This window comes from Scyliorhinus canicula, chromosome 1, assembly GCF_902713615.1.
Source record: "Scyliorhinus canicula chromosome 1, sScyCan1.1, whole genome shotgun sequence".
Classification (NCBI taxonomy): domain Eukaryota; kingdom Metazoa; phylum Chordata; class Chondrichthyes; order Carcharhiniformes; family Scyliorhinidae; genus Scyliorhinus; species Scyliorhinus canicula.
In genome coordinates this window covers 133472738-133500729 of record NC_052146.1, presented here as the reverse complement: position 1 = coordinate 133500729, position 27992 = coordinate 133472738, and the positions used below count along the sequence as shown (strand labels likewise).

The window sequence follows — 27992 nt, the reverse complement described above, 5'->3', positions numbered from 1 at the left end:
TATAGTGCATTTATTGCGTTTTTCATTAATATGGTGCATTTATTGTCTCGCTATCTTACAATCATTAGGGTTTTACACAATGTAATTAAATAACCCTAAAGTAGCCAACACATTGAAATGGAAGCATTCTACTTAATTCTCTGAAATTGTAGATGCAAAAATGAGTCAGAATAGTTATGTAAACAGTAGGTCAGGGACAGAATGGCATAATTAACATTTTGGTTGTGGACCCTTCGTCAAAACTGGAAAAAATACGGATACATATCCTTTTTAAAATCAGAAAATGGAAAACATTTCAAAATACTAGACTGCTCAAGTGGAACCAGGGGCACGTTTTAACCAACAAATTTCTAAGTGTCATTTTGAGCCAGTTTACCAGGGTGTTTCTCGCCAGCTTTTTGGTTGAGATCCACACTGGTACTTATCAACATGTAGTCATTTTTTTGGGCCTTGGGGAGTTTCTCTCCAGTCAAGCCCGCACTTAGGGATTTGGTCAGCAACGGGGAGCCGAATTCACCAGTGAGACTAGCTCCTCCGAGATTGGGTCAGCATTTTGAAAGGGTGCCCCGATCTCTAACAGAGCTTGGGGGACCCCCACCCACAGGTAATGTCACCCCCTGCACACATGGGCATTACCCCACCCCGAGAGCACCATGGGATTGCTGAGGGCTTCCTTTTTCAGGCCTCCCTATCCCTCCCTTTGGGCACCCCTTCACTAACCCCCTCTCCTTTAGGAGGCCCCTTTCATGGGATTGGCCTTCCTTGGCCCCCAACCCTTGGCAGTGTCACCTGGGCATCCTGGCACAGCCACCCTGGCAGTGCCAGGATGGTGTTAAGGTGCCACCCTGTCCGTGACCACCGAGGGGTTTCCAAAGGACTGGGAGAGCCTCCCCAGGTGCAATTATGGACCATTGCTAAATAGTGCCAGGGTGAGGTCTCCCAGGAGCGGATGTTCGTTCCCAGGTCTTGGGTGAATCGGGTGCCAAAATATTTAAGTGAGCTTAATGACTCATTTAAATCTGTCCATCTGGATCTCACGAGCTGATCTGACTAGCACGAGATTAAATGGCCTTGTTGCGTCACTGAGTTGGGCGCGGACGTGATGAGGCCGTTCAATAGCGCCCCAAGTCATAGTTAAAAATGATAATAAAACAAAAGGAGACATAAGTAAACCAAATAAAAGACACAGACACAAGAAATATTAAAATCTGGTCCTGTAGCACCAGTTCCAGCAGCTCAGGAACCTAGTAGAACAGGAGGTAAAATGCAGCTTGACATCAAGAGTGCAGACTGTCTGGACAGAGATAATGTTCTGATGCATGTTCTTCATGCCATATAGAAACCAGCCACTTCCCTTCTCGGAAACTCATCAATGGAGTGGAGATTCTCAATCCAAACACATGGCTGACAAGGGAGTCTGCATCATTGAGATCCACCAGCTTTATTTTTTCCTTTTCCGTGGTATTTTTCTCCTTCCTTAATTTAGTTCTCTTCATTTTTGAATGCGGCTCGTCATCATATCCTCAATTGAGACAGCATTCAGAGTGGAACACTACAACTGGAGTCATTAGATAGAAGACAGGACTCCACATCGACAATGCTTTTCGCTGCAGAATTGCCAGTTGACAAAACTTTCCTGATCATGAACACAGCTTTCCACAACAAAAGCACAAGCAGGAAAATCAATATGCAAAGCCCAAGATTTTGTTTTCCTGGTGGGTGAAACGGTATTGGGAATGCACAACGGGAAGGTTTTATCTGGTGTTCAAGCCTACATCCGAGGAATCAGCATTTGGCTGAAATATTGCTAATCACACAAAACAGAAAAGGCAATTTTTTTTTAATGAATTGCAATGTTTTAGGGCTTTTGAGCAAAAATGGGTCTAAAATGGAGTGATTCACACCAATTAGCTCTTGTTTCATTCATGGCATCAAGATTCTAGAATTACAGATAGGTGGAGTACACATTAAATAGCAACATCAGGAAACAGCTGGCATTCATTAAAATGTGGTAAACTCATCAGTGGACACAACTAACTGTCAAACGACAATTCAATAGAGTCAGAATGTGGTGTAAGCCAGCAGTACAATTTTGAAATATTTGTAATGTTCGTTCAGATATTTTAGGAACAAAGTATATTTTGTAACAAAACAAAAGTACAATTGACAGTTGTCTTTCTGCCTTGATCCAATTTACAATGATGAGGTAACTATCACGAGACTAAAACAGAGTAGTGTTATGGATCAGATTCTTTTATTACTGATAGTTACAAAACATTTTTATTTTCCTGGAAGAATGACACCATCGTACTGCAAAAATAAAGAGAAGCAAATCATTAGAAAGTGAAATGTCTTGAAACAAATTTCAGGTTTCTATATTTAAAAGACATTCAGATCACCGGGTGACACTATGAAAGCAAAGGTACCTTCTGTTGGAACCAACGCATGGCCTCCTCCTTGTTGATCCTGTGTTTCGCTCCAATGCGACCGCGTTTACGCTTTTTGTCAGTAATGCTGAAGCCTGGTCTTCCCAGAACCTAGAAAATTGAAGAGAGGAGGAAAGGAGACAGATCAAAAGCAGGGGGGAGGGTAAAGAGAAAGTCTTTAATCTCCAATACAAAAGTTTCAAATTTCTAGCTGCTGGAGGAAACTACAAATGGGTCAGGCTTTACTTAAACTGAACCAACATCAACATCTTCAGATGGTAAATGAGGGAGGATTTAAGCCAGCGAGGCAAGGGAGGTGCAAGGATATGGAGACAGATACTAAAGGGGAAAATTAGTTCAAAAGTTGGTGGGGAGGGGTGGGAGGGAAAATAAGACCAAAAGACACAGGAGCAGAATTAGGCCACTTGGCCCATCGAGTCTGCTCTGCCATTCAATCATGGCTGATATTTTTCTCATCCCCATTCTCCTGCCTTCTCCCCATAAGCCCTGATCCCCTTATTAATCAAGAACCTATCTGTCTCTGTCTTTAAGACACTCAATGATTTGGCCTCCAAAGCCTTTTACTGCAAATGTTCCACAGATTCACCACCCTCTGGCTGACGAAATTCCTCCTCATCTCTGTTTTAAAGGATCGTCCCTTTAGTCTGAGATTGTGTCCTCTGCTTCTAGTATTTCCTACAAGTGGAAACATCCTCTCCACGTCCACTCTATCCAGGCCACGTAGTATCCTGTGAGTTTCAATAAGATTTCCCCTCCCCTCATCCTTCTAAACTCCAATGAGTACAGACCCAGAGGGCTCAACCGTTCCTCATACAACCAGCTCTTCATTCCAGGGATGATTCTTGTGAACCTCCTCTGGACCCTTTCCAAAGCCAGCACATCCTTCCTTAGATACGGGGCCCAAAACTGCTCACAATACTCCAAATGGGATCTGACCAGAGCCTTATATAGCCTCAGAAGTACATCCCTGGTCTTGTATTCTAGCCCTCTTGACATGAATGCTAACATTGCATTTGCTTTCCTAACTGCTGACTGAACCTGCACATTAACCTTAAGAGAATCATGAACAAGGACTCCCGAGTGCCTTGTGTTTCTGATTTCCAAAGCATCTCCCCATTTAGAAAATAGTCTATGCCTCCATTTCTCCTTCCAAAGTGCATAACCTCACTTTTCCACATTGTATTCTATCTGCCACTTCTTTGCCCACTCTCCTAGCCTGTCCATGTCCTTCTGCAGCCCGCCTGCTTCCTCAATACGACCTGCCCCTCTACAGATCTTTGTATCATCTGTAAACTTAGCAACAGTGCCTTCAGTTCCTTCCCCCAGATCATTAATGTATATTGTGAAAAGTTGCAATCTCAGCACCGACCCGAGGCACACCACTAGTCACTGGCTGCCATCCTGAAAAAGATCCCTTTATCCCCACTCTCTGCCTTCTGCCAGTCAGCCAATTCTCTATCCATGCCAGGATCTTACCCTTAACACCATGGGTTTTTAACTTATTTAACAGTCTCCTATGTGGCACCTTGTCAAAAGCCTTCTGGAAATCTAAATAAATCACGTCCATTGGTTCTCCTTTGTCTAACTTCCTTGTTACTTTCTCAAAGAACTCCAACAGATTTGTCAGACATGACCTCCCCTTGACGGAGCCGTGCTGACTCAGTCCTATTTTATCATGCATTTCCAAGTACTCCGCGATCACATCTTTAATAATGGATTTTAAAATCTTACCAATGACCGAAGTCAGGCTAACCGGCCTATAATTTCCTGTCTTCTGCCTCCCTTAAACAGGGGTGTTACATTAGCCACTTTCCGGTCCTCTGGGACCCTTCCTGCCTCCAGTGATTCCTGAAACATCATCACTAATGCCTTCACAATCTCCTGAGCTATCTCTTTTAGAACCCTGGGGTGTAGTCCATCCGGTCCAGGTGCTTTATCTACCTTCAGACCTTTCAGTTCCCCCAGAACCTTCTCCTTAGTAATGGTCACTGCACTCACATCTGCCCCCTGGAGCTCTGGCATCCCACTGGTATCTTCCACCGTGAAGACTGACTCAGTTCATCTGCCATTGCTTTGTTTCCTATTATTATTACTTCTCCAGCCACATTTCCAGTGGTCCAATGTCTATTTTTGCCTCTCTCTTACCTTTTATATATTGAAAAAAATTCTTCCTATCTTCCTTTATATTACTAGCTGGCTTATATTTCATCTTCTCCCCCCTTATTGCTTTTTTAGCTGTCCTCTGCTCGCTTTTAAAAGCTTCCCAAACCTCTGGCTTCCCACTAATCCTCGCCACTTTGTATGTTTTTTCTTCAGCTTTTATGCTGTCCTTGACTTCCCTCGTCAGCCATGGATGCCTTGTCCTCCCCTTAGCATGTTTCTTCCTCCTTGGGATGAATTTCTGTTGTGCTTCCCAAATAACCCCCAAAAACTCCTGCCATTGCTGTTCTACTGTCTTCCCTGCTAGGCTCCTTTTCCAGTTAACTCTGGCCAGCTCCTCCCTCATGTCTCTGTACCCTTATTTAATTGTAATACCGTTACATCCGATTGCAGCTTCTCCCTCTCAAACTGCAGGGTAAATTCTATCATATTGTGGTCACTGCTCCCGAAGGGTTCCTTCACCTTAAGTTCCCGAATCAAGTCTGCCTCATTACACATCACCAAATCCAGAATTGCCTGTTCCCTAGTAGGCTCTGTCACAAGCTGCTCCAAAAAAACATCTCTTAGACATTCCACAAATTCCTTTTGGGGTTCACTTACCAACGTGATTTTCCCAATTCACCTGCATCTTGACATCCCCCATGATTATTGTATTATGCCTTTTTTACAGGTCTTTACTATCTCCTGATTTATTTTCTGTCCCCACAAATGCACCCAAGGAAAAGGGAATTAAATATTCCAATTTATAAAAATTTCAACATAGGTGGTAAAATGATGATGTGTGGTCTATTAATTAAGGAGATAATTACAACCACCAGAAAGTTTATAATTGATGATTCTCACACAAAATTTATCTCAAATGAATTACCATGCTGGTTTCTACAATATAGATCAAATGATGCAGAACATTTCAGGAGGACAGAACAGTTGGTGGAGTGGTCATTTTGGAGGGAAGAAGTGAGGTTTAGCAGCACAGTTACATAGATCTTTATTAGCTGAGAGCATGTAAAAACATAATTTACAGGAAGGAAATGGAAAAGATAGAATCAGTTCTGTTTGAAGAACATATTTCCTACCACCAAGTGTTATTTGACTATGGAGTGATTACCAAGAAAGAGAGACTATTATTTTTTTTTTAAAACTGCATAACATTTTGAAGAAACATAAAACAGAATAAAAAGGCGAATGAAATGTAATTAGAGTAGATAGTTCTAGTTGACGAGCTAGCATTGCCGAGCTAGCACAGGAACAGGTGTGTGGGATCAAATGGCCTCCGATGGCCAAAACATTGTATGTTTTCAAAAAGGAGTTAGATATAGTTCTTGGGGCTAGAGGTATTAAAGGATAGGGGGGGGGGGGGGGGGGGGGGAAGAGAAGAGAAGAGCAGGAACAGGTTACTCAGTTGGATGATCAGCCATGATCATAATGAATGGCGTTGCAGGCTTGGAGGGCCAAGTGGCCTAATCCTCCTACTTTTTATGTTTATCAAATCCGACGAGTGCTTAATTAATCCAGTAATACGAGAGAAGTAACCACCAACATAGAGCGGGTGAAAAGAGGACCCAGGGAAGTAACCACCACCTAGAAGGGAAGGTGAAAAGAGGACACGGAGGAAGCAACCACCACCTAGAAGAGAGAGTGAAAAGAGGGTCCAGAGACAGCAAATCCAATTCAGTCTAGTCTGTGGCTCCAGAATGGAGCAGCCACGTTCCACTTACCTGGCAATCGATAGGCAGTGAACAATTCAGCTACTCAGAACTGAGTGCAAAAGGAGAGTGATAAACGGGCAGCACGGTTGTGCAGTGGTTAGCATTGCTGCCTCACGGCGCCGAGGTCCGAGGTTCGATCCTCCTCTGGGTCACTGTCTGTGTGGAGTTTGCACATTCTCCCCGTGTTTGCGAAGGTTTCGCCCCCACAACCCAAAGATGTACAGAGCAGGTGGATTGGCCACGCTAAATTGTCCCTTAATTGGAAAAAATTAATTGGGTACTCTAAATCTATTAAAAAAAAGGAGAGTGATAAACAAAGTGACATCACAGGAAGACAGTACGTTCATTGGTTGTGAAGAAACTTCTGTTAGGGATTGTCTTTAAATTGCTGTAAATTAGAAAAGCATATTATTTTTCAAGAAGCAGCTACACTTGGATTTAAGTGAGAAGTGCCAGGAATAAAGGAAAGTCAGGGTAATCCAGAGGAAAATAAGGTTAACATAATTGAAGTTCAGACATGGCAGCTCAGTCGAGTGGGTATCTTGTAATATGTGGGAAGTCATGGACGCTACTGGTATCCCAGGCGACCATATGTGCAGGAAGTGCTGCCAGCTGGAGAAACCGGTGCTCAGGGCTTGAGGGGTTGCTGGAGTCACTGTGGCATATCTATGAGGCTGGGAACTACATGAATAGCACGTTCAGAGACGTGGTCACAACACAACCTAGGCGCCTGGTGACAGAGGGGAAATCGACAATCGCAGGCAGTCCAAGAAAACCAGGCAGGCAGTGCAGGAGTTCACTGGGGTTCCATTCACAAATAAGTTTTGTGGTTTGGAAACAGCGGAGGATGCTGGATCCTCAGATGGGTGCAGTCAGAGCAAAGCTTGCGGTTTCACAGATGGCTTGGCTGTACAGAAGGGCGGAAGAAGAAAGTAACTTCAATAGTGATAGGGAATTTGTTAGTTAGGGGAAAGACAAGCGTTTCTGTGGCCAAACACGCAACTCCAAGTACGTTGCTTCCCTGGTGCCAGGTCAAGGATGTCATCAGGGGAAGGATGAACATCTGAGGTTATGGTCCACACTGGTACCAATGACTTAGGGAGGAAGGAGGATGTGGTCCTGCAATCAGAATTCAGGGGCTAGGTAAAAAATTATAAGCAAGACTTCAGATGTAATAATCTCTGGATTATTCCCAGTACCATGTGCAAGTGACTTCAGAATTAAGAGGCTATTCAGATACATGTGTGGCTGGAAAGATGGTGCAAGAGGGCGGGCTTTAGATTTCTGGGACTGGCTCTGGGGCAGATAGCACCTGTACAAGCTGGCCAGGTTTCACCTGGCAGAGCTGGACTGAGTTCCTTACGGGGAGTTTTGCTAGTGCTGTTGGGAAAGCTTTAAACTAACTCAGTAGGGATGTGGGAACCAAGTGAGAATGTTGGGGAGGAATACCAGGATGCACAAAATACTGGGAGAGACAGATAGCACTAGTATAGATAATAGTAAGTTAATAGGTGGAATTGGAGCAAGGGAGAAGTAATGAAGTCTAAATCAGGATTACTGTGTATATATGTGAATGCATGGAGAACAGTAAATAAGACTGGAGGATTATATGTGTAGACTGCCACATTGCGGGTCATACAGGCCGATTTCGCTTTTAAATGTGGATGCCAAATTGCTAGCTAAGATTCTGGCCACAAGAACTGAGGATTGCGTCCCAGGGGTGATCGAGGAAGACCACACTGGGTTTGTTAAAGGCAGACGGGTTTCCGGTTGCGGCTATGCAGAGCTAAATCGCACGCTCGGCAGCTCCCGCTAGAAACGGTCTTTTGGGCTCTTTTTGGGCCCCCAACTGTACTTTTTCGACGATTCCCAGTGTGGGAAGGGGACAGCAATATTCCCCGGCACCGCATGGATTGGACCAGGAGTGGAGCGGTGAAAAAAGTGGAATTGGAGCAGAGAAAGGTGCGAGGGAGGAAGACCAAGATGGCAGCGGGTGGAGACCAGGCAGCGTGGGCGCAGTGGTCACAGGAGCAGCAGGAGTTTCTCCAGCGCTGCTTCACGGAGCTGAAGGCAGGGCTGCTGGAGCCGATGAAGGCGTCAATTGACAAGCTGCTCGAGACCCAGACGGCCCAAGGGGTGGCGATCCGGAAGGTCCGGCAAAAGGTCTCGGAGAATGAGGACGAGATCTTGGGCCTGTCGCTGAAGGTGGAGGCGCACGAGGGGCTCCATAAGAAATGGCAGGCGAAGTTCGAGGACATGGAGAACCGGTCCAGAAGAAAGAACCTGTGGATTCTGGGTCTCCCAGAGGGGCTGGAAGGATCGGATGTGGGTGCCTACGTGGTCACCATGTTGAACATGTTGATGGGCGCGGGGGCCTTCTAGGGGCCCCTGGAGCTGGAGGGGGCCCATCGAGTGCTGGCGAGGAGGCCCAAGCCCAGCGAGCCGGCGCAGGTGGTGCCGGTGCGGTTCCACTGGTTCACGGACAGAGAATGTGTTTTAAGGTGGGCCAAGAAAGAGCGGAGCAGCAGATGGTAGAAAGCAGAGGTCCGGATTTATCAGGATTGGAGCGCGGAGGGGCTAAGAAGCGGGCCAGGTACAATCCCCAACCAGGGGGGGGAGACACAACACCGGGTTGCTGCTGGTATGGCCAAGGGGGAGCTGGAGTCTGTAGAGGAGGTCGGGGTGGAGGTTCCCCCACTGGGGGGAACGGGAAGTGCAGGGGGCGCGGGCACGTGGCTGGCCTAGGAAGGGTTATGGCTAATCGGCACGGGGGGGGGGGACTTCAATACGGTGTTGGATCCAGCAGTGAATCGGTCTAGGACGGGCAGGAGGCCAGCGGCAGCCAAGGTGCTGAGGGGGTTTATGGACCAGATGGGAGGAGTGGATCCGTGGAGGTTTGTGAGGCCGGGGGCCAGGGAATTCTCATTCTTCTCCCATGCTCATAAGGTCTACTCTCAGATTGACTTTTTCGTAATGAGTAGGGCGCTGATTCCGAGGGTGGAGGACACGGAGTACTTGCCGATAGCCATCTCTGACCATGCCATGCCCCGCACTGGATGGACCTCGAGCTGGGGGAGGAGAGGGACCAGTGCCCGCTGTGGCGCTTGGAGGTGGGGTTGTTGGCAGATGAGGAGGTGAGCGGGCGGGTCCGGAGGTGTATAGAGAGGTACCTGGAGGCCAATGATAACGGGGAGGTGCAGGTAGGGGTGGTCTGGGAGGCGCTGAAGACGGTGGTCAGGGGAGAGCTGATCTCCATCAGGGCACACAAAGAGGGGAAGGAGAGGAGAGAGAGGGAGAGGCTAGTGGGGGAGATGGTAAGGGTGGATAGGAGGTACTCAGAGGCCCTGAGGAGGGATTACTTAAGAAGCAGCGCCGCCTCCAGGCCGAGTTTGACCTGTTGACCACCAGGATGGCGGAGGTGCAGTGGAGGAAGGTGCAAGGGGCGGTGTATGAATACGGAGATAAGGCGAGCCGGATGCTGGCACACCAGCTTCGGAAGCGGGAGGCAGCGAGGGAGATCGGAGGAGGGAGGGGGGAGCACGGTTCGAAGTGCGGTGGGTATTAATGGGGTCTTCAGGGACTTCTACGAGGGACTGCATCGGTCGGAGCCCACATCGGAGGGGGGGGGGGGGGGGGGGGGGGGGGGGGGTCGCTTTCTGGACTGGCTGAGGTTCCCGAAGGTAGAGGAGGGGCAGGTGGGCGGGGCTGGGGGCGCCGGTTGGGTTGGATGAACTGGTCAAGGGACTAGGGAGCATGCAGGCGCGGAAGGCACTGGGGCCAGATGGGTTCCCGGTGGAATTCTATAGGAAGTACGTGGACCTGTTGGGCCCGCTGCTGGTAAGGACTTTCAACGAGGCAAGGGGGGTGGAGAGGTCCTGCCACCGACGATGTCTAGGGCGCTGATTTCTCTCATTCTGAAGCGGGACAAGGACCCCTTACAGTGTGGGTCGCATAGGCTGATTTCACTCCTTAATGTGGATGCAAAGCTGCTAGCAAAGATATTGGCCATGAGGATCGAGGACTGTGTTCTCGAGGGGCACGAGGATCAGACGGGTTTTGTGAAAGGGAGGCAGTTGAATACCAACGTACGTAGGCTCCTGAATGTAATTATGATGCTGGCAGTGGAGGGGGAGGCGGAGTTAGTGGCGGCTATGGACGCGGAGAAGGCCTTTGATATGGTGGAGTGGGAGTACCTGTGGGAGGTGTTGAGGAGCCCCTAGCCATGGCTTTGAGGGAGTCTAGGAACCGGAGGGGGTTGGTGCGGGGGGGGGGTGGGGGGGGGGCCGGGTATCGTTGTATGCGGATGTTCTGCTATTGTATGTGGCGGATCCGGTGGGGGGAATGCCGGAGGTGATGAGAATCCTTAGGGAGTTTGGGTATTTCTCCGGGTATAAGCTCAACATGGGAAAGAGTGAGCTGTTCGTGGTGCACCCGGGAGACCAGGAGAGGGGGATTGGTGAGCTTCTGCTAAAAAGGGCAGAAAGGAGTTTTAGTTACCTAGGAGTCCAGGTGGCTAGGAGCTGGGGGGGCCCTACATAAGCTCAACTTAATGAGGCTGGTGGAGCAAATGAAGGAGCAGTTCAGATGGTGGGATATGCTGCCGCTCTCCCTGGTGGGTAGGGTGCAGTTGGTTAAAATAATGGTGCTGCCGAGGTTTTTGTTTTTGTTTCAGTGCCTCCCCATCCTGATCCCTAAGGCCTTCTTTAAGAGGGTCAGCAGGAGCTTTATGGGGTTTGTATGGGCGAAGAAGACCCCGAGGGTGAGAAGGGTGTTTCTGGAGCAGAGCAGGGATTGGGCGGGGGCTGACGTTGCCTAACCTCTGTGGGTATTATTGGGCTGCCAACGTGCCGATGGTATGCAAGTGGGTAATGATGGGGGAGGCAGCGGCATGGAAGAGGTTAGAGATGGCGTCCTGTGTGGGCACGAGCCTGGGGGCGCTGGTGACGGCACCGCTGCCGCTCCCTCCGACGAGGTAGACTACGAGCCCGGTGGTGGCGGCGACCCTCAAAATCTGGGGGCAATGGAGACGCCACAGGGGGAGGTGGGGGCTTCGGTGTGGTCCCCGATACGGGAGAACCATCGGTTTGTCCCGGGGAAAATGGATGGGGGGTTCCGGAGCTGGTACAGGGCGGGTATTAGGAGGATGGGAGACCTGTTCATTGACGGGAAGTTTGCGAGCCTTGGGGAGCTGGAGGAGAAATTCGGGCTCCCCCTTGGAAATGCCTTCAGGTATATGCAGGTAAGGCCGTTCGTTAGGCGTCAGGTGGTGGAGTTCCCGCTGCTGCCGGCGCGCAGGGTCCAGGATAGAGTGCTGTCGGGGGTGTGGGTTGGAGAGGGGAGGATCTCGGCAATTTATCAGGTGATGCAGGAGGAGGAGGAGACTTCAGCGGAGGAGCTGAAAGGTAAGTGGGAGGAGGAGCTAGGGGAGGAGATCGACGAGGGTACATGGGCAGATGCCCTGGGTTGGGTAAGTTCTTCCTCCTCTTCCGCGAGGCTCAGCCTGATAAAATTTAAGGTGCTGCACATGACCGGGACAAGGCTGAGCCGGTTCTTTGAGAGTGAGAACAGATGTGTGAGGTGTTCGGGGAGTCCAGCAAACCACACCCACATGTTCTGGGCATGCCCAGCGTTGGAGGAGTTCTGGAGGGGCGTTGCAAGGACAGTGTCAAGCGTAGTGAATTCCAGGGTTAAGCCAGGCTGAGGGCTCGCAATATTTGGGGTGTCAGATGAGCCGGGAGTGCGGGAGGCGAAAGAGGCCGGTATTCTGGCCTTTGCGTCCCTTGTAGCCCGGCGTAGGATTCTGCTTCAGTGGTAGGATGCGATGCCCCCAGCGTGGAATCCTGGATTAATGACATGGCAGGGTTTATTAAATTGGAGAGGGTGAAATTTGCCTTAAGGGGATCTGTGCAAGGGTTCTTCAGGCGGTGGCAGCCGTTCCTAGACTTCCTGGTGGAGCGTTAGGAGATGGTCAGCAGCAGCAGCAACCCGGGGGGGATGTTCGTGTTTGGTTGGGGATTTACTATTGTTTACTGGTTAACGTTTATTTGTTTATTTATGCACTTTTGTTCTTGTTGTATTATTATTTGTGTAAAGGGGCGGTGGGGGGCAGGGTCTATTTTTCCCTTCTGTTATTTATAACGTGAAAAGTTTGAATAAAAATTTTTTTTTTTTAAAGTTAAAGGCAGACAACTCAATACCAATGTCCGGAGACTTTTGAATATTATGATGCCTTCAGAGGGAGGGGAGGCGGAGGTGGTAACAGCGATGGACGCAGAGAAAGCCTTTGACCAGGTGGAGTGGGAGTACCTGTGGGAAACGCTGGGGAGGTTCAGGTTTGGTGAGGGCTTTATTGGCTGGGTGAAATTGCTGTACCAGGCGCCTGTAGCAAGTGTAGGTACAAACCGGCTGAGGTCGGGGTACTTCAACCCTCACCGGGGAATGAGGTAGGGGTGTCTCCTCTCCCCGTTACTATTTGCCCTAGCTATAGAACCGCTAGCTATGGCGCTGAGAGCCTCGAGGAACTGGCGGGGACTGGTTCGGGGGGTGGGGGGGGAGTGGAACATCGGGTCTCGCTATACGCGCATGATTTGCTCCTGTACATTTCGGACCCTGTGGAAGGGATGGGGGAGGTTCTGCATTTCCGGAAGGATATTGGTAGTTTTTCAGGGTACAAACTGAACATGGGAAAGAGCGAGTTGTTTGTGATCCAAGCCAAGGGGGAGGAGGAGAGACTGAAAGAGCTGCCGCTCAGGATAGTGGAGAAAAGATGTTGTTACCTGGGTATACAGGAGGCCAGGAAATGGGATGCCCTGCACAGGCTCAACCTGACCCGGTTGGTGGAGCAAATGGAAGGGGACTTTAAAAGGTGGGACATGCTCCTGCTGTCACTGGCAGGGAGGATGCAGACTGTAAAAATGACTGTCCTCCCCAGATTTTTGTTTGTCTTTAAGTGCCTCCCCATCTTCATCCCCAAGGCCTTTTTTAAGCGGGTGAGTAAGATCATTTTGGGCTTTGTGTGGGAGAATAAGACCCTGCGAGTAAGGAGATCGCCGTTGGAGCGCAGTCGGGGGGGGGGGGGGGGGGGGGGGGGGGGGGGTTGGGTTGGGTTGGCGCTGCCGAACTTTCGCAACTACTACTGGGCGGCCAATATAGCTATGATTAGGAAGTGGCCAATGGGTTGGGGGGGGGGGGGGGGGGGGGGGGGGCGGCGTGGGAGCAGCTGGAGGCAGCGACATGTAACGGTACTAGTCTGGGAGCCTGGGAGCTTTGAGAACGGTTCCTTTGCCGTTCTCGCCGACCCGTTACTCCACAAGTCCGGTGGTGGTGGTGACACTGCGGATCTGGGGACAGTGGAGGAGGTACAAGAAGGTGGAGGGAGCGTCGGTCTGGACCCCGATATGTAACAACCACAGGTTTGTCCCAGGTAGGATGGATGATGGGTTTCAGAGCTGGCAGAGGGCAGGCATCAGATGGATGGGAGATCTGTTCATAGACGGAAGCTTTCCCAGTTTGAAGGCGCTAGAGGACAAATTTAATCTGCCGCCAGGAAACACCTTTAAATATCTGCAAGTACGAGCCTTCCTGAACAAACAGGCAGTGGCCTTTCCGACGCTGCCGCCACTGAGGATACAGGACAGGGTGGTCTCCGGCACCTGGGTGGGGGAGGGGAAGGTGTCGGACATCTAGGAGGAACTACAGGAGGTGGATGAAACCCTGGTGGAGGAGCTCACGGGCAAGTGGGAGGAGGAGCTAGGTGAGGAGTTGGAAGCAGGTCTGTGGGCAGAGGTCCTGGGCAGGGTTAATTCCTCCTCATCATGTGCCAGGCTCAGTCTAATTCAATTTAAAATGGTCCATCTGGCACACATGACGGCAGCGAGAATGAGCAAGATTTTTGGGGTAGAAGACAGGTGTAGAAGGTGCAAGTGCAGCCCAGCAAACCATGTCCACATGTTTTGGGCATGCCCGGAGTTCAGAGAGTTCTGGCAAGAGTTCGCAAGGGGAATGTCCAAGGTGCTTAACACACGGGTGGTGCCGAGTCCAGAGATAGCGATCTTTGGAGTGTCAGAAGACCTGCGAGTTCAGGGGGTGAATAAAAGGTTGCAAAGATAAGATAACCCCCACAATTACAGACCAGTCAATTTAACATCAGTGATGGGGAAGCTTCTGGAAACAATTATTTGGGATAATTAGCAGCAATTAGGAAAAATGTGGGCTGATTTGAAGAGCCAGCATGGATTTCGAAAGGGGAAATTGTGTTTAACTAACAAGCTTTTTTGAAGAGGTAACAGAAAGGTCGATGAGGGTAATGCTGTTGATGTGGTGTAAATGGACTTTCAAAAGTTTGATACAATGCCACACGACAGACTTGTGAGAAAAGTTATAGCTCATGGAATAAAAGGGACAGTAGCAAAGTGGAATTGGTTGAGTAATAGGAAACAGAGTAATGGTCATTGAATATTGAATGAAGGAAGGTTTGTAGTGGAGTTCCCCAGGGGTCAGTATTGGACCCTTGCTTTTCATGATATATGTTAATGATCTAGATCTTGGTGTGCAGGGGACAATTTCAAAGTTTGCGGATGACATGAAATATGGATGCCATGATGTGGAGATGCCGGCGTTGGACTGGGGTGAGCACAGTAAGAAGTCTTACAACACCAGGTTAAAGTCCAACAGGTTTGTTTCAAACACGAGCTTTTGGAGCACGGCTCCTTCTTCAGGTGAATGGAAAGGCTTGTTCCAGAAATGTTTATATAGACACAGTCAGAGATGCCCCGGAATGCGAGCACCTGCAGGCAATCAAATCATCAAAGATGCAGAGAGAGAGGTAACTCCAGGTTAAAGAGGTGTGAATTGTCCCAAGCCAGTTCAGTCGGTAGGCCTCTGCAAGTCCAGGCTTGTTGGTGGTCAGCAACCACAACACCACAAAACCCTGCCAGGGTAATCTCTGCAAGACATGCCAGATCATCGACATGGACACCACCATTACACGTGGAAACACCACCCACCAGGTACGCGGCGCATACTCGTGCGACTCGACCAATGTAGTCTACCTCATACGCTGCAGGAAAGGATGTCCCGAAGCGTGGTACATTGGCGAGACCATGCAGACACTGCGACAACGAATAAACGGGCATCGTGCGACTATCAACAGGCAGGACTGTTCCCTTCCAGTTGGGGAACACTTCAGCAGTCAAGGACATTCAGCCTCTGATCTCCGGGTCAGCATTCTACAAGGAGGCCTTCAGGAGACGCGACAACGCAAAATTGCTGAGCAAAAACTTATAGCTAAGTTCCGCACGCATGAATGCGGACTCAACCGGGATCTGGGATTCATGTCGCATTACATTCGGCCCCCACCAACAAGCCTGGACTTGCAGAGGCCTACCGACTGAACTGGCTTGGGACAATTCACACCTCTTTAACCTGGAGTTACCTCTCTCTCTGCATCTTTGATGATTTGATTGCCTGCAGGTGCTCGCATTCCGGGGCATCTCTGACTGTGTCTATATAAACATTTCTGGAACAAGCCTTTCCATTCACCTGAAGAAGGAGCCGTGCTCCGAAAGCTCGTGTTTGAAACAAACCTGTTGGACTTTAACCTGGTGTTGTAAGACTTCTTAATGAAATATGGAAGCATTGTAAACTTTGTGGAGGACAGTGCAGAACTTCAAAAGGACACAGACAAGCTCGTGTAGTGGGCAGATAGGTGGCAGATGAAGTTGAAAGTGCAATTGTGGGAGATGATAGGATTGATTTGATAGGAAGAACCTGGACAGACAATATAAAATACAGGGTACAATTCTTAAGGGGGTGCAGGAACAGAGGGACCTTGGTGTATATGTGCATTGACCATTGAAGGGAGCAGGACATGTGGAGCGAGCAGTTAATAAAGCACATAGTATCTTGGGCTTTATTATTAGGGGTATAGAGTGCAAGAGCAAGGAGATAATGCTGAACTTGTATAAGACACTAATTGTTGGACCTCAGCTGGAATGTTGTGTACAGTTCTGTGTGGCACACTGTAGGAAGGATGTGAACACATTGGAGAGAGTGCAGAAGAGGTTTACAAGAATGAGAAAGTTCAGTTATGAGGACAGATTGAAGAGGTTGGGACTGTTCTCCTTGGAGCGAAGGAGGCTAAGAGGAGATTTGATATAGGTGTTCAAAATCATCAGGCTGGACACAGTAGATTGGGAGAAACTGTTCTTGATTGTAAAACGATCAAGAACGAGAGGACACAGATTTTAATCAATTTGAAAAAGAAGCAAACATGACGCGAAAAAAAAATGTAAGTGGTTTGAGTCTAGAGTGCACGGCCTGGAAGTGTAGTGGAGGAAGATTCAATCGTGACATTCAAGAGGTCATTATTTCTATTCAGATAATTATTTAATGTGCAAGGGTACGGGGAAAAGGCAGGAGAATGGTGCTAAGTCATTTGAAGCTTGTTTGAAGAGCTGGTGCAGACATGATGGACAAAATGGCCTCCTTTTGCGCAGTACCAATTCTGTGAAGAGAATCTTTTAACATGCATTATCAGTAGTTGCCACGCTTATGGTAATCAGCATTACCAGGTTCTTCCTAGGGGCTGGTTTAGCACAGGGCTAAATCGCTGGCTTTGAAAGTAGACTAAGGCAGGCCAGCAGCACGGTTCAATTCCCGTACCAGCCTCCCCGAACAGGCGCCGGAATGTGGTGACTAGGGGCTTTTCACAGTAACTTCATTTGAAGCCTACTTGTGACAATAAGCGATTTTCATTTTTCATTTCATTTCATTTTCAGTATTACTTGCCCATCACATATTCTCCCCACCCCATTCCCAAGTCCACGTATTCATTCTTCTTGTGTGACTAAAAAGACAGCAAGGAATAATGATCAGAGGCATCACAATCAAACACATCCTGTTCTCCCAAGACATCTTCACACTTTTCAACTGAAGTTACAACAATTAGCAGCAGGGGAGCTGGTCCAGAAGGAATCCTTTGTTGGTGCTGAGTTAGTTAAAGACAGAAACAGGGAGTACACTATACTACACTCCTGTTACAGGGAAGAGTGGGGGAATTTTTTTTATTTAAAAAAACAATGCTCCTGCTTCCTATCATTATCTTGTGCCTACCCCAGAAAATGCACATTCTGTGAGAATATGAATTGGATCTGACGACATGTCACCATCAAAAGCCTGCAACCACTCAGACCGGAGTGAAACAGGAAGAATGGGCTGTGGTAATAAAACAGACGTTGGTCAGTGCTGGAAGAGTCACATATCATGAGTCATCAAATTCAGAAAAGAAATACTGCCTTAGAATGGTGTAAAGGAATTCTAGTTTTGAAGCCTGAGCCATGCTACAAACTCAATACACTAATACGCCACCCAAGCACAATGGCCAGGATAATTATTTCATTTCAGAATCGGCGCTCATACACAGAACCTGCACTGCATTTTGTCATTTGTAAAATTAGAGGATGAGCATCGGTGGCCAAAAATTATACAGGGGGTTGAGATCAATTAAAATTTATTTAGCTTCTTCACTAGATAGGGCTTGTGCACATCTTAATCTAGTACTCAAACACCGAGAGAAGTAGGTAGGATGGGTTAGCTGAACTGTTACATTAGTGCAGAATGGCAGCTACTGGAAATATATATATTTTTTTAAATGTCAGATTTATTTTTGTTGATTTTTATCACAGTCACCTTATGTTATACACAGCAGGACTTTGTGAACTGGGAACTGAAGGTTTTGTTAAAGCAAAGTACTGCAGACGCTGTAAATCTGAAATCGAAACAGAAAGTGTTGGAAAACGTCAGCAGGTCAGGCAGCATTGGTAGAAAGAGAAGCTGAGTTAATGTTTTGAGCCCAATGTGATTCTTTCTTGGAACTCAGACCCAGAAGTTTCAGTCTGGGATCAACACATGCAGAAAGTATATTTAAATGCATATTCACCCAACTCTTTTAATCCCACAAAGCAACCATGTAATAGATAGAACTTACCACATAGAAGTCCAAACCATAGATACCAATGCTTGGATCATACTTAATGCCCAAATCAATGTGCTCCTGAATACCAAAACCAAAGTTGCCAGTATCTGAGAAGTTGTTTTTCCTCAGCTCATATTCACGAACCTGTAGATGAAAGGAATAAAACAAAACCATTTAAAAAAAAAGAGCTTTATTCACTGCCTCAATTTCACAACAGATGCTCAATAATCAAAAACAAGGTCAGCTCTAAGAAACGTCCACTTAAAATTTTCCTTACGTTGTAAAAGCAAATCTAGTTGGGCAGCATGGTGACATAGTGATTCGCACTGGTGCTTCACGGCGCTGAGGACCCGGGTTCGATCCCGGCCCTGGGTCACTGTCCGTGTGGAGTTTGCTCATTCTCCCCATGTCTGTGTGGGTCTCACCCCGACAACCCAAAAAGATGTGCAGGGTAGGTGAATTGACCATGCTAAATTGTCCCTTAATTGGAAATAAAGAATTGGATACTCTAAATTTATTTTTTTTAAATGACATTCTGGGCCATGGAAATCGCACTCAAGGTTTCAACTCAAATGATTTCTGCCAACTTCACTGAGGTCAGAACTTTCCCAGAGGATCAACTTTAAAGGATTTAAGAATTAAGGAACAATTAAAAATGGTTCCAGTGACAGGTCATTGACCTGATGAACCAACTCTGTTCCTTTCTCCATAATTGCTGCCTGACCTACTGAGTACTTCCAGCATTTTTATTTCAGATTATAGTATCTGTGGTAGGTATTTTGCTTGCGTGTTAAACTTACAGGAATGAAGCATTTTCCCCATACAGGTGACCGTTGCCAGTTTCCATAATGACTGGATAGTGGAATTACAGCAGCATTCACGTCCTCCCTGTGTGTGCGTGGGTTTCCTCCGGGTGCTCCGGTTTCCTCCCACAGTCCAAAGATGTGCGGGTTAGGTGGATTGGCCATGCTAAAAAATTGCCCGTAGTGTAAGGTTAATGGGGGGATTGTTGGGTTACGGGTTACGTGGGTTTAAGTAGGGTGATCATTGCTCGGCACAACATCGAGGGCCGAAGGGCCTGTTCTGTGCTGTACTGTTCTATATCTATATCTATTTATACACCCCCAAACGATTTGCATTTCTAGAGCCTTTCACAACAAGAGTGTCTCAAAATGCTTCTCAACCAATGAGGTGCTTTTGAAATGTAGTCACTGTTGTAATGTGGGGAAAAACAGCAGCCAATTTGTGCACAAAAAGCTACACGAACTACACCGTGATCAGGACCAGATGATGTTTTCTTGATGTTGGTTTAAGAATAAATATTAACCAGGGCAACACACTCCCCTCCTCTGCTTTGAAATAGCACCATGGGATCTTTTATGTCCACCTGCGGATACAGGTGAAACCTCGGTTTAACACTCATCCAAAGATAGCACCTCTGAATGGAGTACCAGGCGCACTCTCAGCACAGCACTGAAGCATTAGTTTTGATTTGTGCATTGAACAATTTCCCCAGCCAGCTTGCTGCCCACCACCACCATCGCCCCCATTTCATTTTTTCAAACTGCATATTAAAAATGCAACCAAAGGCAGTGTAAAACAGAAGGACAAAAGCACCTTTTAAAAAAAAAAGGTTCACCCATACAAAACTGAAAGGGAAAGGCTTATTACTTCTACAAACTACTGCAAAATAAAGCAGTCTAACGTACTTTAAGGCCTTTCTCCAGGATCTCCTCAGCTTTGGCACCACGGACTGTGCAGTGAACAGCAATCTTTTCATTTCTCCTGATACCAAAAGATCTCACAGTGTAGCGAGCTGATGGAGAACATACACTATTTAACAATGCAACAAATTCAAAAGCATTTGAGTGAAGTTTTATCAAACTTCAAGTCGTGTGTCCAAACTCACCTTTGGAGAAGACAGGGGTTTGGCCAGTGAGCTGCTCAAGCACTTTGGCAGCTCGAGTAAGCCGATCACCACTTTCACCGACACATATATTCATACAGAGCTTTCTGATGCGGAGTTCACGCATAGGATTCTCCTTCTTCTCACCCTGGTCCTAAAATAAGGGATTACCTTAGAAACCAAGATACATTTTGCTGACTTTATGAGACATTATTGGACCATGCTTTACATCAAAAAATGGCTAATCCTTTATTGGGCTGAAAACCACTGGTGGTGTTTTAAAAGAAGCAAACAGCAGCATTTAACCAACAGCTGCTAAGATGACCAAACATTTGCATCACTGTTACCGTACCAATACCAAAGCCATTACATTGGAGTCAGCCTGTCCAGAAAAAAAACATAGAAATAATCACCTCGGAGGAGTGTGAATGTACCATCTCCTGCCCCATTCACAAAACATCCAGACAATCGCTTGTGTACTCAACTGGATGTAGACCAAGCATTCGATGCAATCCTTTTAGCCAATGGACTCTGGCTGAGAAAGGATCTCTTCCAATCAAGTCTAAACCATGTAACCGGAATCAGCTTGCTGAGACTATATTTGGGTAACTGGGCAATTGGTAATAGATCATGTGATGAGCCCACTAACCCTCTTTGATTTAAGAAATGCCTTTTTGTCCAGGTCACAGAACTGGTGTAGAAGAAATGTTGAAGAAGCAGGACCCCTGAGTGGAGTGCTCTTTCACCCAACCCAGCCTGCAGGTTTCAGCCCTGCCTGCTGTTCTGATCATCTATTCACTGCAGGCAGGGTGGGTTTACAAGAACTAATCCAGCAGATGTTGTCTCCAGAAGAACAGATCTGTCGATATATTTGAACTTTCACAATGCCAAATCCTGAGGATCTATCGAGTCTAGCGTGAAACTAGCCAAGTCATCAACCTACAAGATCCATATGTCACTTACCTTTATTAGACTTTTAAAAATGCTTGATCTATTGGCCCACTTTGTAAATTACGTGTGTGTGTGTGTGTGTGTGTGTGTTTGAGGGAACCCTCGAGTGTATGGGTGCGTGAAAGTCAGACTGTTTCATTATTTTATTTAGATTGGGTGTTAAGTACAATAAATACTCCTGTCTTTTATTTTAGAAACCTACAAGGAAACCTGTTTGTAAGTGTCGTTGACAGTCATAGCATGGAAACAATCAAACACTCACTTAATTGGCAAACATATCATTTTCAAAAGTCCGTTGCATTCACAGTTGGAACAGGAAATGAGAGGAGCCATTCTACTCCTCATCTGGTTGTGACAGAAGTTTAGAGCTGACTATTGTGAACATGATGACTTATTTTTCTCTCCACCTTCCCTCCTCAAATGTTATCACCTGCCAGACAATTTTCCTCCTGTACCTCTCTCACAAAAGCAGTTATAATAGTGTTGCCACTGGGATTTCAGTAAGCATTACAGTAGATGTACGAGATTTCCTTCCTACATTCACTTGAACTCGCAGTACAATTTGTAAATGTTATCTTGTCGTTCCACAATTTAGCAATCTGTCAAAATCAAGGAATCAGCCTCGATTAGGAACATCAGTAGCCATAATTCCATGCCTCGCACTCGGATTCCAAATTTATTACACACCCTTTTGTTGGCATTGTAATAATGATCTGGGGATCAGTTGAGCTAGGTTGGCTGGACAGCTGGTTTGTGATGTAGAGCGAGGCCAACGGCATGTGTTCAATTCTCGCACCGGCTGAGGTTATTCACGAAGGCCTTGCCTTCGCAACTTTCCCCCTCACCCGAGGTGTGGTGATCCTCAGGTTAAATAATAATAATCTTTATTATTGTCACAAGTAGGCTTACATTAATACTGCAATGAAGTTACTGTGAAGTTACCCCTATGGGGTGGTTTAGCACAGTGGGCTAAATAGCTGGCTTGTAATGCAGAATAAGGCCAGCAGCACGGGTTCAATTCCCATACCGGCCTCCCCGAACAGGCGCCGGAATGTGGTGACTAAGGGCTTTTCACAGTAACTTCATTGAAGCCTACTTATGACAATAAGTGATTATTATTATTAGTCGCCACATTCCGGCGCCTGTTCGGTACACTGAGGGAGAATTCAGAATGTCCAATTCACCTAATAAGCACGTCTTTCAGGGCTTGTGGGAGAAACCGGAGCATCCGGACACACATGGAGAATGTGCAGACTGTGCACAGACAGTGACCCAAGCCGGGAATCGAACCCGGGTCCCTGGCATTGTGAAGCAACAGTGCTAACCGCTGTGCTCCCCGTGTCGCCAGTCAGCTCTCCCCCCTCAAAAGGGAAAGCAGCCTGTGGTAATCTGGGACTATGGCGACTTTATGTTACTTTAATAATGATCTGTAACAGCAATTTCAATCAATTGAAGTAAATATTTGAAAAAGGATTATACTTCTAAATGCTACTGAAGGCTTCAGATTAAAAATCCTACAATCATCGCACTTCTCCCACAATGATTATTTTAAATATCTGTGGTCAACTGGAAATGGATAGAAAGTACTTTCGCTGATTTTTGACAACCCAAACCACATAATTTCAAGTTGTAAACTTTCTTCAATGTTAAACCCCCAGCTTACCAGAAGGTGCTAGAAATGAGCTAGCTATACTGATACATTGAATTTGAGCTTTTACAGAAATTGAAGTTATTTTAAGCATTACCAATCACTGCTGTGTGAAGACAACTTCCAATTCCGATAAAACAGGATTTCAGCTTCAGACTCAAAACTCCAAAGCTCAATAGGGTTTTGATGCAGCAGCACTAAAACAGGAACTATATTCCAAATCCTGATGAACAAGAGGTAACTGTTCAGCCATCAAACCAGATACCTTTTGCACTCAATCATAAAGTGTCCTGGGGGGCATGTGGCGCAGTGGTTAGCACTGGGATTGGGGAGCTGAGGACCCGGGTTCGAATCCCGCCCCTGGGTCACTATCTGTATGGAGTTTGCACATTCTCCCCGTGTCTGCGTGGGTTTCACCCCCCACAACCCAAAGATGTGCAAGGTAGGTGGATTGGCCATGTTAAATTGCCCCTAATTGGAAAAACATGATTGGGTACTCTAACTTTATTTTTTTTTTAAGTGTCCTTAATATCTCTGCTACTAAACATCAACATTGAAGCAAGAAATTCAAAAGTTGATTATAAATGAAACAATCATTTAAATATATGTCCTCAGGTCCTTCTAAATTCCTTTGAACTAAAACTACGGTTACCTCCTGTATTATCTAATACACCTCAAATTTTCCCCACCAAGCTTACACACTTCTTTCTGAACCAAAGAACTATATTTTTTAATATAAATTTAGAGTATCCAATTATATATATATTTTCCAATTAAGGGGCAATTTAGCGTGGCCAATCCACCTAACCTGCACATCTTTGGGTAACATCTTTATGCAGTGTGCAACTATATTAAAATATAAAGTCACTCCTTTTGTGGCCTGCACCTTATGTAGCAGTTGGGAACAAAATGGCCAAAAATTGAGTCATTTTCTATAAATGCGTCAGTTTAGATTCAAGAAAATAAAATCTGCTCTCTGATCCAAATTTTAAAAATTCAATTTAATAAAAACAGGTGACATCAAATTGGGGGTGAGGGAAGTCAATACAGAGGAGGATCACAACAAAATACAGGAGGACACTGGTAAACTTGCAGAACAGACAAACAATTGGCAAATGAAGTTCAACACAGATAAATGTGAGGTAACATATTTTGGTAGGAAGAATAGGGAGGTCACTTACTTGGAAGGTGCAAGTCTAGGTGTAGTAGAGGAACAAAGGGATTTAAAAAAAACAAATACGCCCATTCACTAAAAGTTGCATTATGAAAGGTTTTGACAGAGTACAGAGACAATGGTTAAGTGGACTGGCTATGCTAAATTGCCCCTTGGTTTCCAAAGAAGTACAGCTTGGATGGATTAGCCATGATCAATTTACAGGGGTAGGGCGGGAGAGTGAGCTTGGGTGGAGTGCACTTTCGGGAGGTCAGTGCACACTCAATGGGCTGAGTGGCCTCATTTTGCACTGCAGGGTTTCTGTCCTTTCTTGTAGGGTGGAGCATTGCTCGTGGCCATCAATAGAAGATAGTCACCAAGAAATCTAATTCAGAAGAAACTTGTTTACCCCAAGAGCAGTGAGAATGTGGAACTTGTATCATGGCGAGTGTTTAAAGCAAATAGTATTGATACATTTAAGGGGAAGCTTGGCAATCATTTAAGGGAGAAGGGAATGAATAGTTGTTAATGACGGCCAATTTAGTAAAATGGGAGGAGGCACGACTGGAGCATAAGCACCAGCATATGGACTGGATGGGCCAAATGACCTGTTTCTGTGCTGTATATCCTGTGTAAGGACTATTCCCTTGTTTTAGTATCCTCTAATCATGCTACTGTTTCTAACATAAGTCATTTGCATGTAGATTAGACAGAGGTTCACACCTAAAACTCTGCAGTATTCCACCCAACAACCTTCCAAGGTCTGGCACTGAACTAAGGAGGCGTTCCACTTCCTCATTTTAACCTTTAAGGCAACTTCTTATCCAGTCCTGCAGCAACTTGCATTTATCTAGCACCTTTAACGTGGTAAAGCATCACATACGTTAACGCAAAAAACGCAAAGATGCACTTAGTTATATCTTCCTCGTATCAAAATATAAACTGTCATTCCGAATTTAAAAAGCAGGGAGCTTGAAGCTGACAAGTTTAGGAAAGGACACACAAATAAAAATCCAAAAACTGGCGTCTCAGCATCGTGCGTGTTATCTGCAGCCTCACTTGGCCTCCACAAGCTTCTGGCTGTGCGGCTTTCATCTCCAATTAGAAATAAAACTGTGGCAGCAATGGTTGTTTGTTTTTTGCCTCAAACCGGGATCCCCGGTGAGTCATAAAGCAAATAGATTTGTCTTTAAACCTCTCCCCTTTTTGCTTACCGCCATGTTGGTGGAGGAGACAAGGCAACACTTCAAATCAGGACATACTCAGGGCCGCAAGCAGCCTGGAGATGAAGCAAGAGGTTCCTGCTGCTCACCGTTTACCGCTTAGCGCCACCTTTCCAACGCCTGAAAATTGCATTCCTCCTCAGCACTCATCATTTATTCCGCATGTTTAGTGAAAAACTTTGAAAATTAGAAAATGCGGAGCAACAATTTCCTCAAAAACTGATCACTCAAAAATGTGACTTGCCATTGGAAGAAGAGGGAGCAGACGCCTGATGGGATTATATGTGCGGGAGGCACACAAAGTTTATTTTCCCTAGTAGCCTCAGTCCCTCTGACAAATTTGACTTCTTCATGTGCTATCTGGAGCTCAAAATATAACTTTCACAGTTCATTTTATTTCTTTGAATTTCTTCCAGCCAGTATTCTTAATTCTTCTCTGAGGAAGAGTCATGCGCAGTCAAAATGTTAACTCTGTATTACTCGCCATAAATGCTGCCAGACCTGCTGAGTTTTTACAGCATTTCTGTGTTTATTTGTCATATTGCTGCTGGTTTTGCTGACTTTTTTTCCTTATTTTTTTATGGAATGTGGCGTCACTGCATTTATTGGCCATCCCTAATTGCCCTTAAGAAGGTGGTGGTCATCCACCTTTTAGAACCGCTGCACTCCCTGTGGTATAGGTAGAGCCACAGTGATGTTAGGGAGGGAGTTCCAGGGTTTTGACCCAGTGGCAGTGAAGGAATGGTGATATATTTCCAAGCCAGGATGGTGAGTAGCACAGTAGCATAGTGGTTAGCACTGCTGCCTCACAGTGCCAGGCCTCCGAGTTCGATTCCGGCCTTGGGTGACGATCTGCATGGAGTTTGCACGTTCTCCCTGTGTCTCTGTGGGTCTCCTTCGGTGCACCTCCCACAGTCCAAAAATGTGCAGTTAGGTCGGTTGGCCATGATCAAAATGTGGGATTACCCGAATACGGCAGGATAGTGGGCCTAGGTAGAGTGTTATTTTGGAAGGTTGGTGCAGACTCGATGGGCTAAATGGCCTCCTGCACTGTAGCATTCTATGGAAGGAAGGGAACTTCCAGGTGGTGACATTCCTATGTGTCTGCTGCCCTTGTCCTTCTAGATGATAGCGGTTGTAGGTTTGGAAGGTGCTGTCTAAGGAGCCTTGGTGGGTTCCTGCAATACTGCTTGTTGATCATACACACTGCTGCCTCTGAACAGTGGTGGTGGAGGGAATGAATGCTTGTGGATGGGGGCCACTCAAGCAGGCTGCTTTGTTCTGGATGGTGTTGAGCTTCTCGAGTGTTGTTGGATCAGCACTCATCCAAGCAAGTGGAGTATTCCATCGCACTCCTGAGTTGCGCCTTGTGGTGGGCATGCTTTGGGGAGTCAGGAGGTGAGTTAGTCGCCGCAGGATTGCTAGCCTCTGATATGCTCATGTAACCACAGTATTTATATGACTATGGTAACCTCCAGGTTGTTGATAGTGGGGGATGCAGCGATGGTAATGTCATTCAATGTCATGGAGAAATGATTAGATTCTCTCTTGTTAGTGATGGTCATTATATGGCATTTGTGTGGCGCAAATGTTACTTGTCACTTAACAGCCCCAAATGTTGTGCAGTCCAGGTCTTTGCTGCATTTGGACGTGGACTGCTTCAGTATCAGGAGTTGCGAATGGTGCTGAATGTTGTGCAATTATTAGCGAATAGCCCCACTTCTTGCCTAATGATGGAAAAAGGGTCGTTGTTGAAACTACTGAAGATGGTTGGGCCTAAGGAGCTTCTGCAGAAATGTCCTGGAACTGAGATGAATGACCTCCAACAACCACAACCATCTACTTTTGTGTGAGGTCTGACTACAACCAGCGAAGAGCTTTCCCCTTAATTCCGATTGACTCCAATTTTCTAGGGCTCCTTAATGACAGTCAAATGCTGCCTTGATGTTTAAGGCAGTCACTCTCAACTCACCTCTGGACTTCAGATCTTTTAATTAAAATATTTTTATTCAAACCAGGGCATACATAAACGAGACCACGTAATCAATGAAAAACATAACACATAATTTGACATTTTCTCCCCCTTATCTCCCCTTAACCCCTCTCCTCCCCCCACCCGCTGACAATGAACAGGTCCTCAAGCGGGAAAAAAAATAACCTCCATCACACCCAGGAACCACCCCCACCCCACTCTGAGATCCCAGGGGTGAACTTAATCTTCTCCAGCTTAAGGAATTCTGCAACATCCCCTAACCATGCCGACACCAACGGCAGCTCCACCGACCACCATTCCAGTAGATTTCGCTGCCTGATGATCAGCGTGGCAAAAACCACTACATCAGCCTCTCTCCACTCCAACAGTTTCAGCAGTTCCGACTCCCCGAAGATTGCCACTAGAGGGCCCAGCGACATCTCCATCCCCACAATTTTCGCTAATGTTTCAAATATGGAGCCCCAGAACCCCACCAATCGTGGACATGACCAAAAACTGTGGACGTGATTTGCTGGCCCCCCTCCAAATCTCTCACCCTTATCTTCTACCTCTGCAAAGAACCCACTCATCCGCACCCACATCATATGGGCCCTATGCACCACCTTGAACTGTACCAAGCTTATCCTGGCACATGACGACGTTGCATTGACCCAATGCATAATCTCACTCCACAGCATCCCATCCCAACTCCCTGACCAGCTCCTCCTGCCAATTCTACTTTACCTCCTCGATTGGTGCTTTCCCTGTGTCCCCCAGCCACTCGTAGATGTCCGTGACCCTCCTGGCCCCAAACTCATCTGGTAATAACAACCTGTTCAACGGAGTGTT

At 46.7% G+C, this 27992-nt stretch overlaps 1 protein-coding gene across 1 annotated transcript; it reads right to left on the bottom strand.

Moving 5' to 3' along the window:
- Nucleotides 1-18: 18 nt before the first annotated feature.
- On the bottom strand, nucleotides 19-25303 carry LOC119967612 (60S ribosomal protein L11). The gene is made up of 6 exons (XM_038800375.1): nucleotides 25163-25303; nucleotides 20200-20350; nucleotides 20000-20106; nucleotides 18303-18434; nucleotides 2427-2537; nucleotides 19-2310 (listed from the first exon to the last, which is right to left on the bottom strand). Exons 1-6 carry the CDS (start codon nucleotides 25166-25168, stop codon nucleotides 2281-2283), a joined length of 537 nt encoding a protein of 178 aa, XP_038656303.1. The 5' UTR covers nucleotides 25169-25303; the 3' UTR covers nucleotides 19-2280.
- Between the last annotated feature and the right edge of the window lie 2689 nt (nucleotides 25304-27992).